Here is a 10778-nt window from a genome sequence, read left to right as displayed (position 1 = left end):
GTGGTTAATCTTTTAGACCGGATTTTGTAGTTTATCTTATTGATTTTTGGTTTGTCTAGAGGATAATAATGTTATTTTTGGACAATGATTTTGTTTAGAACTAATGTTTAACGAGATCTATCAAAATTTTTGTTTTTTTGGTTAAAACGATGTGCCAAATTTTTGTAATTCACTTGAAACTTTTTTTTGCCCCTACTACCCATTCTTTTCTAAAATTTTGGGAACCTCTTCCACTTGGGCGCTTTAGGCAATTGCCTAATTGGCCTAGTGGAAGGGGGCCGGCCCTGGTTTTAGTAGGAATTAGAATTGTATTTTTATCAGATTGTCATTTAGTTTTGTCTCTACTTAAACATAGAAGTGTAGAAACATTTTTTAACAAAAAAAAAAAAGATCCCAAACAGAAAAAACTTCTTAAATAATAGTATAAAAGTATAGAAGACCCAAAAAAGAAGAAGCAGAGAATGCATCAACATTAGAAGAAAAAAGGCCAAGTTTTCTAATGTCCACAATTGTGCTACAAGTCGTTTTACCAACTTTCAACATATAATTACCAACTTTTTACCATACCGTTTTACCAACCCAAATCACACATGTCACACTCGCACACACAAAATTTACCCTCCTAATTTTCCATCTATCAATCAAACACACAAAATCCAAACCCAAAACCCGAAGGAAGAACTAGCTTTTAAACTTCAACCAACTGCTACAGTACAACCCAAGTTAAACCACCACACTGCAAGTCTGCAACCATGTTCTACTCTTCCAAACCCTAATCAAAGCCAACACATTATTAACCCACAAAACAAAACAAAAAAAACCCAAAAATTAAAATTAAAAAAAAAAAAAATCACACCTTTAAAAAGTTTTCCCACACTTTCTCTCTCTTTCCATTCAAAACAATATATATTTTTTGAGTTCTCTCTCAATAATCCATATTGAATCTCTTCCGGTGAGATTGGATCTGAGTGTTTTTACAGACCCATCAATCCGGAAGAGAAAAAAAAAAAATCCCAATTACCTCAGGTTGTTTGGTGATTCAATTTCTAGGGTGGGGTTTTTTTTTTTTGGATCTGAGAAATTTAGGGTTTTCGAAGGGTTTGATAAGGTGGGAAAATCAGAGAGAAATTTGGGCCTGCCAATGCCATTATTGGTTTGGTTTAGAAAGGATTATTTTTCGGTGGTTTTTTTGAGACCGAAAAGGCTTCATTTTGAGCTCATCAATGTCTTGGGCAGGCCCTGAAGATATCTACCTCTCTACCTCTCTTGCTAGCTATCTTGACAGTATGCTCTTTCTCTCTTGCTTGATATGGTTGATTATGGATATTAGTAGTTCAAAGATTGGATTTTGATTTTTGGGTTATGCATAGAATGACCTTTGAATTGCTTGATATGGTTGATTTCTTTACCTATCAAAAAAAAAAGATATGGTTGATTTCTGGATGCTACTAGTTTAAAGATTGGATTTTTGTTTTCTGGGTTATGCATATATTGACCTTTGAATTTCTATATATGGTTGATTTTGGATGCTACTGGTTTAAAGATTTTTTTTTTTTTAATTTTTTTTTTTGTAATCTGGGTTATGAGTGTGTGTGATTCACCTATGCATATATAAGCCTTTGAACTGCTTGATATGGTTGGTTTTGGATGTTACTAGTCTAAAGATTGGATTTTTTTTTTTTTCCTGGGTTGAGTTTTTAAATGATGCATGATTCTATGATGTGAATTTTCACGAATATAAGCAAGAAAGAGATGGACTGCTAGTTTTTTTGACATGTCTATGCTAATGGGTTGTTGTAATTTTGGTCTAGTATGCAAAGCGTCATCTGGGTTTTTGCTAATTTTTTTTTTATCCCTCTATATGGTTTTATTAGCAACCAGGAAAATTCAAGTAGTATGCTTACTTGGTGCTCTGAATTTCAAGGTTCAACCTTTCTGGGCCCTGTGTTTAGATTTAGTTTCTAGCTTGGGTTATTTGCAGACTTCTTCTGTTAGGAAATGTGAAAATTTCATAATAAAGACATATTTTATATTCTAGTGAGATATTGATTGAATGGTTCTATTTTAGCATGTTTGTTTTCATATTTAGACTTTTGCTTTTCCTATGTTTCCACTATATTCCACCTGCAATGCATTTTCAATGGAACTACAATCAAATTGGCTTATAAATTGTTTGGAGCAGTTTTTTCTTCTTGCAATTATTTTCTGTGGTCTTACACTTATAATGCTGCAGAGAAACTTCTTGTACTTCTGCGAGATGGTCGAAAGCTCTTGGGGATACTCCGTTCTTTTGATCAATTTGGTATGAATCTTGCTACTCTCATTGTGTAGGGTTTCATTTGCTATAATTTCTTTAGTGACTGAAAATTTAATATTCCTCATATTGCAGCCAATGCTGTTCTTGAGGAGGCATGTGAGAGAGTTATTGTTGGTGAACTTTATTGTGACATCCCTTTGGGCCTATATATAATTCGTGGGGAGAATGTCGTTCTAATTGGCGAGCTGGTATGATGGGTTGTTATTTCCTTTCATGTCTGTCGATAGTTCCCTTGTAATACACACCCTTGTGTTTTCTTAAGATTGTACTTGTTTTTTAGGACTTGGAGAAAGAGGAACTTCCCCCACATATGACTCGTGTTTCAGCAGCAGAAATTAAAAGGGTAAGCAGCGTAAGCTCAGCTATCTTGAATCTTGATATTCTTTTAGTACAGGAATTAAGGTTTAAAAAAAAAATTTATTGTAGATAATAAAGTATACCTTGATATGCATAACCATGGCTCTAGTAGTGGGTTTTCAATTCACCTTGTTTACATAGTTTCCTTTAATATATTAGTTTTGTCCCTTTAAATATATATAAGGTTGGGTTTGAGTTACACCAAGTTTAACTTTAAGTATTGTTACACCACTCGATATTTTTTAATTGGATACAAATTTTAACAAATGAACAGTTGGATTATATATTCTTCTTTTAGCCACTCTGCTTGTAAAACTTCAAGATAATCTAAGATTAATTATTATCTCATCTATAAATGTTTAAATGTTTAAATTTTGGTATTTTAAAATTATACTTAAACTTGAGTTTATGGATTGAAGAGTAAATAACATCCAATTGGCACTAAATTTTGTCATGTGTCCAGTGGTGGGATTTTTTTGAGCATGAAATCTTATGTTTATGGTGTAACATTGCTTAAAATTACATCATCTGTAACTTGTTCTTGACCCACCCATGTGTGTGTATATATATATATGCTATTTCTTCCTTAGGGATGGAGTTAGTGATGATATGGTTAGTAGTTTTTTCATGTTGTAATAATATGGGCCCTAGAGTCAGAGATTAATTTGGTTGGTCTTATATTTAGTATTCATTTAAATGACTGCTATTTAAGAAATATAAGGTCAGATATTTTAAGAGGTTGAGAAGAAGGGGTAGACAAATACACAAAAGTGTAAATGTGTGATGTCATAATACAAATAAATATAGATTGTGTATCAAGTTATGAATTTGTTGATGTCTCTTTATGTGTGATTTTACTTGCATTAAAAAGAATGTGTTTGTGATTTTTTTGATGGTGCATTGTGATTGAATAAGAACTCCCAAACTTTGTTCTTCTCTGCTTTATCATGTCAAAATCTGCTTGTTACATCAAGTATGTCAAGTTACTGAGTTGGTATAGATGGGAGCTGGTTGAGCTGTGGATAGATTTTTCATTTTTTCAGAACAATTTGAGGACTTTTATCTGTTCGGGACTATAATGAATTTTTATTATATGAGACTATGTACTTATATTTGAGTAGGTTTCTTCAATTAGAGATGCAGTAACAAATGTAAAAGGTTTTATCGAGTAATGAAGACTGAAACCCCCATAGTATTAGCAGATGCTCATATTCCTGTCACTTAAGGGATCACATGACATATTTGAGTCAACTGTTACTAGCTGCTTCCACCAAACATAGGTTAAATCAAACTTCAAAAACCTTGCTTTTGTTATTTTGAAGGTCTACCTTCAAAACAAGCTCTTCTGATTGGCTGAGATGCCCAACCTTTGGAATGCTTCTTTACATATTCTCTATCATGAAATTTGATGGGATATATAGATTACAAGGTTCAAATATGAGTACAATACCCAGACAGGGTGTAGCCTAGTGGTTGGAGGCTTGGGATGAGCTGTAGACCCAATCATCCTAGGTTCGATCCCACTAGGAGTTTCCCTAGATTACTTGATACATGATTTTGGCAAGTAGGGTTGTGTATCTGTGGTTTACTTCCTAGGGGTCGATCCAAAGGCCTTGTCTTGGTGAGGTTCCATGCCAAAAAAATATGAGTGCAATACTGCAGAGTTCTACTCTAGCACTCTAAGCTAGTTTGGGAGGGAGATGCAGAATTAATGTAGAGAGCTGGTAGTTAGTTATTCAAAAGAGATGTGGAATCATTTGTGGAAGCTATATTTCTTCAATATCAATGTGTGGCAAAAAGCCCTTGGTTGTATAGGTAGACCATAGATGCTCACGCAATAGTTTCTACTGATATGTCAGGACATTGTCTAGATGATGGCATCTGAAAATTTTGTGCTCAATGGGTGATCTTGCGTGTCATATTTAGTTACCAGGGCAAATGTGAGTTGAGAAGTGATGAATGGTAGCCACATTTGGGACTTTTGAAAATGGGGAAAGAAGGATACAATTAAGACCTGATGGAGAAATGCTTAAAGAACATGAATGTGAACAAAGTAAGAAATAGGGCATGTGTAATTGGGGAGAGGATATCGCTGTGATACAACATTCTGTTTTAAGCTGTACAGTATTAAATTTGGAATCTTGCCAATCTGTTTTAGCATGATTTCAAAAAATGTGGTCCGAACCCCCGCCCCCCTCCCCTCTCTCACTATCTACGTATCTAAAAATAAATAAGGGTTTCGTATGATAGCCCAGTTGTAATGGTATCTTTTGTGGTGTTCCATGTCTATAGTTCGAACCCCTCTTCCCTCTTCCTACTATCTACCTTTCCCCAAAAAAAGAAGAAGGAAGAAACATGTTTTTTATTTTACAAAGAAAGAAATGTAAACTCTTAGAAAATTAGAGGAATAAAAGCTGCAAAGTGAGAGTATTAGGTGGATTGCGCAGTTCTGAAGTGTGGTTCTGTTTATATTTGGCAAATCAACTTATACATTGATGGTATATCTCCCATCTTTAGTAAATAACACTGCAATTTCCATATTGTAAGTTCCATATCGAGATAAAATGATGCAGGACAACCAGAACAATCAAACAGTAAAATTGAAAGACATAAAAATAAATGGATATGACTTAGGTGTCAGCACCAAGTGGGAAAACCACAAAGAGAAGCTATTTTTTTCATTCATCAAAATATCAATCATCTCCAAAAAGAGTACAATAGCTTGCTTATATAGGGAAAACTAAACCCTAGTTCTAATTGTTACAAAAAATAATCTTGCTTCCAAATATTAAAATACTCATAGCTAATAAACTACTAGGACCTAAAGCATAAAAATATAATTGACTTGCAAACATAAATAATACTAAATAAAAATCTTCTTGCGTCTCCCGCATCATAATTTCTTGTGTACCAGTATATGTGATAGGATTTTCGGGAGAGAGAGAGAGAAATAGTCAAATAGCTCAATCATTTTTCTCAAAGAGGATCTTCTTTTACATGGGATTTTGATTTATACTCTCAACATCATACTCCAGGTCTATGATGTAATCCAGTTTATTAAATTGCTGAGCTTACAATTATTTGTGTAGTTCAATTTTTCATCATTTTTTTGGTAATGAAGATTGTGAGAAAGTTGGGCTGCTTTTTTGACTGGATTTCATCAAAAAATTTGACCTGTATCATAACTGTGCAGGCACAGAAAGCAGAAAGGGAGGCTTCAGATCTTAAAGGTACCATGAGGAAAAGAATGGAATTCCTTGATTTGGATTAATGAGGTTTGCTACTTCATGAAGTTCTTCACATGTCGGTCCGCAAATATTATAGCGGCATTTCTCCTTTCATTTCTTTTTTTAATTTGTTCTTTCTTTTTCCCCATCTTTTGGCTGGTTGGGTAATGTTAGATCTTAGATGGTCAAATCTTTGGGAATTAGAAATTTAGAATTTGAAGTTTGAACGTTGTTCAAATTCGTTCTGTGTAATATTTGTTTGAGTGATTACACCATACAAGTATTTGTTTGCTTTAGAAGATTGATGGCTTTAGTTCGGATTTGAAATTCATGGACCATTGCTATGCTTGCACTTGTAATTTGTAAAGTCTAACAGTTTAACAAAAAAAAAAGAAATTAGTGGAAAGCTATTTTCCATGTATATGAATATGATGGCTTTGTAATTTCCTGTTAATTGGTGGCAACCCTTGTGTAGTTAACAAATGCTCTCAATTATGAGAAATTATTCAAAACAATAGAAGGGTGGCCATGTATTCATTCCAACAAATAAAGAGAAGCTACTTCTTATACATCCTTAATTTCAAGGAGTTCACCTAGTCATTGATATCTACAATGGTTAGTATGGCCTAATAGGATGATGCAATAGGTTTTAAGCAAACATTTTCATTTCAAGCAAAGCTTGAGGGCAAGTGCTTCCTCCAAGCCAAGTTGTCTTTTTAAGTTTTAAAATAAGTGTTCAATTATTTTAGTCAAATACTTGCCAATGAGCTTAAGCTCAATCAACATCTTTCTTTATAGGACTTAGGTGGGATGTGAGGTCATGGGTTTAATATACATCATAAAAATAAAATAATCACAAGCTATGTTAATACAACATTCATTGTGCATGTCTAAATCAATTAATTACTACATGTTAACTATTCATAGCTATAGCATAGATGTGTTTAGAAATTTGTCTGTTAGTTATATATCATTGTTGTATAAATATTTATTCTATTGTCTTGTAAATGGAAGCTTTTAATGATCGAATGAGAATACTTCCCCACCCTTCAATCAATGAGGTCTCTATCTTGGAATGCAGCTTTTGATTTATAATACAGATAATTTAATAATTTCTCACCAAAGTGTGGACTTTTTCTAATTTTACTATTATTTGGCGGGTTTCACGCAAATTTTTTTTTAACAATTTGGTTCAAAATTATTAGCCAACTTGTTACCTTTGCCTTTCTCAAGTCAACGACACAGGGAAATTAGGTGATTTACATGGTTGATGGTGGCTTGAATGTGTTGTAATACAAAGACAAATACCCAATCCATTGACAAATGTGTATCAGTTCGTTCTTCTTTCTTTGTTTTAAAGACAATTATGTCGGTAAGTCTTTTATTGTCGAATAAAAAATTTAGTATTCAACTTTTATTTACACAAAAAATTAATTAGTGTCTTGGCTTTGATGATACAAAGTAATTATCATGAAATAACTCAATCAGTAAATCATTGAATAAAAAATATGGTATTCAACATTCTTTTACATCAAAAATTAAGGGTTTGGCTTATCTCTAGTATTTTTTTCACTGGAGGTCTTCTTTTATTTTAAATACACAATAACAAGTGGTAGTGAGTTTTAATCTCCACATTTTATTTAGTTAATGGGTGATGTGACAATTTCTTATTAAAACAAAAGGAGATTCTATTTAAAAAAGTAATTGAGGTAAATTAAACCCAAAAATCAATTGGTATTTTGACTTTGATTAGAAAAAAGTAATTATTATGAATGAGATGATATATATATATATATATATCAGTTTGGTACATGTAATAAAAAAAAAAAAAAAAAAAAAAAAAAAGATACCAGAGGAAATGCAAGCCAATCACCGACAATGACTTTTGCCAATCAGCAATTATAAAGAACTAGAAATGTTCAGAAACTCCCGTTTACACTTGCACCCTTTGTATTTCTCCATCTGTGAATCCAACTTCACTAGAATCATAATAGTCTCCATTCTTTTTTCATTTTTGTCCATTCTTTTTTCATTTTTGTCAAAACTATTTTTTAGTGAAGAAAATATTTTGTTCTCGTATATCTAAGGGTCAAAAGTGTTAGGTTCTAAATGTTTAGAACAATTGGCAAATCGTGAACACAAACTTGTCTAGATATAGATCTTAGAGTCTATAGGTTTTATTAGACAATGCTCAAGGTGATTCAAGTCAAGATTCAAGAACATACAAGCTGCAGGAAGAAGACTTCATATTCTGCCTGGTTCGATCGATCGAAGAACAGGCTCGATCGATCGAAAATCGTATCTGCAGAATTTTAAATCAGCCCAAACAGCAGCTTAAGCCCATTAAGGATTAGGGTTTCAGATCTACTTCTCCCACTATATAAAGGAAACCCTAAGCCACGTTTTTTAGAGTTTTTAGAGAGAGAGAAGAGAGTGTCTCTTTTGTATCTAGGGTTTTGTACCCAAACCTCTCTAAGGTCTTTGTTGCTCATATTGCTGTTTATGTGAATCTCTTGTGAGATCATTGAGGAGCTTTCCTTCATATATACTTAGGGTTTCCAAGATTCAAGATTATGTCAAGAACTTGGTAATCATTCAGTTGCAGATTCAAGAACTTAAAGATACACAAGCGGGGGTGCTTGTACTTGATTGAAGAGTCTAAGAAAAAAGGAGTCCGTGGATTCGGAGCTTGCACGTGGTCGTGTCAGTAAGTTCTACTGGTGGGTAGCATTAGGAAGTTAAGCGGGGAGCTTGTAGTCCTTTTGTATGAACTTCAATTCTTTCATAGTGGATTCAGGTTTGCCTTGAGGATCGGTGGGTCAAATCCTCCCCAGGTTTTTACCGTGTGGTTTCCTGGGTGATCATATCTTGTATTATTTATTATTCCGCTGCATTATATTCTTGATATGATTGTTTGATTGTTTTAACCTAGAATTATTTAATTTGACTAAGTAACAACTTGGCTAATTAACTAGGCTACGCAATCTGGTTGGTTTAAGGGGTCTAAATTTCCAACAAAAAGGATTATAAAACTAAAAAAATAAGAAGATATTTTCAAAATTTCTTTAAGGGATGTTTTCAAAATTTTAAAGTGATACATAGTACCTCTTAAAAAAATAAAAAATAAAGAAGCTATATATAGTTCATGGTCATTCAAAATTTGGTGGTATAAGAAAAGATATTAAATGCTGCGACATAATAGTTATCTCTCTTTTTATTTATTTTAAAATTGATTGATTTTATTTCATTTCATAATAAGGATGCAATTTGAACAAATTGAAGTGGGTTCTAATTAGCTCAACTGATAAAATCTCTGATGGTTGAATAAGAGATCTGAGGTTCAATTCCCGCCTACACCAAAAACTGATTGGTGTCTTGGTCTAATAACAAAGAACTATCATCAGTAGTGAACATCATAGTTTGAAACTCTCTCAAAAAAAAAAAAAAAAAAACTTGAACAAATTGAAAAATGCATGTGGTTTTATATCATTTAAAATATAATTTCACTAAATAATAGCTAAAACTGATAGTATTATACCTGATGCTTTAAATTACGTGACACTATCGTACATCTTTAAGTTTATAAAATTTTAATCTTCCACCAATTTTAAATACAATTTGAGAAATTCGTATTTATGCATTCTTTAGATTTGCCAACAAGTGTAATTCTCTATATTTCCTAATAGCAATTTCTAGTTTTTTTTATTTTTTATTTTTTTTAAATGCACGTCAAGAATTTAAAAGTTTCATTTTTCTTACTTTATTAAGCCATGATTGTTTAGCTTATTACTTGAAGGAATTTATCTTTTGTTAAAAAAAACACACACACACACACACACACATAAATACAAAAAAGATAGGCCCCGGGCATTGTACAACATGTATTTTGAGTTATTATTATTATTGTTGTTGTTGTTATTATTTTGGAAAGAATATTTGGTTGGTTATTATGTTGTCCCAAACCTAAGCTGAGAGATTGATTAGAATGCTTGTAGCTCAAGAACAACATGTTTGGTTATGATTATAGATTTGTGTTGATGCCCATTTTTTGTAAATCCATACCCAAAAGCCCATACGGAGGAAAGCCCAACGAAAAGCAAGGCCCAAAGACCCACCAAGAGGACCAAAGAGCAAGAGAGGTCCAAAGAAAGAAATGCAAGGGAAAGCGATCTGCAGCAGAATACAGCTTTGTCGCAGAATATAGTTCTCCAGTAGAATGACTTCGGCAGATAAAGACAAATTGGGCCTAAGACCCTTTTGATCCAGTCAATATTATTTGGCCTACAAAACCCCAAATCCTTTTGTATAAAATGAGAGAAGTGAAAACTAATATGAAGAAGTACAATGAAAAGAAACAAGGAATAGCAAGAAGTGTCAACAGCAAGAATTGCGTGAAGGAAAGAAAAGCCAAACCAAAGGAAATAACAAACACAACAGGAAACGCATAAAGAAATAAGACAGAGACACGCAGTAGAACGAAACAAAGCTAATTTCAGAAATGGTGTGGGAATGAAAGAAGACAAAAACAGAAGATAGTGGAGCAAGCACACAAGGGCCGGAGCACCACCAACTTGTACCCAGCCAATACAAGGGAGGTGGGCCCACGGTCAAGGGGATTTAGAGGGTGTGGTTGGTGGTGGGGGGAAAAGGGGTCTAAATTTGGTTTCTAGCCGTGATTTCTTTTGGGAATATACCCTGCTGGGATGATATCTTACCCAAAAGAGGTAGTAGATAGTTGAGACCATTTGATGCATGTTACAGAGGTAGGTGGTGAGGTAAGCCCAATCCTTATCCATTTGAACCTAGAGGTAGAAGTATACAACAAGAACAAACAAAATGGAATTTTGTCATGAAATGAGTAGTGGTGTAGCAAACAT

At 33.4% G+C, this 10778-nt stretch overlaps 1 protein-coding gene across 1 annotated transcript; it reads left to right on the top strand.

The window, feature by feature from the left end:
- The first annotated feature begins 645 nt into the window (after positions 1-645).
- On the top strand, positions 646-6355 carry LOC112022942 (sm-like protein LSM1B). The gene is made up of 5 exons (XM_024055563.2): positions 646-1284; positions 2234-2302; positions 2390-2505; positions 2598-2660; positions 5868-6355. The coding sequence occupies exons 1-5, from the start codon at positions 1224-1226 to the stop codon at positions 5943-5945; spliced, it is 387 nt and encodes a 128-aa protein (XP_023911331.1). The 5' UTR covers positions 646-1223; the 3' UTR covers positions 5946-6355.
- Positions 6356-10778: the final 4423 nt, after the last annotated feature.

Source organism: Quercus suber, unplaced genomic scaffold, assembly GCF_002906115.3.
Source record: "Quercus suber isolate HL8 unplaced genomic scaffold, Cork oak 2.0 scaffold_286, whole genome shotgun sequence".
Taxonomy (NCBI): Eukaryota; Viridiplantae; Streptophyta; class Magnoliopsida; order Fagales; family Fagaceae; genus Quercus; species Quercus suber.
The sequence above is the reverse complement of the archived record's forward strand: the minus strand, read 5'-3'. Positions and strand labels throughout refer to the sequence as shown.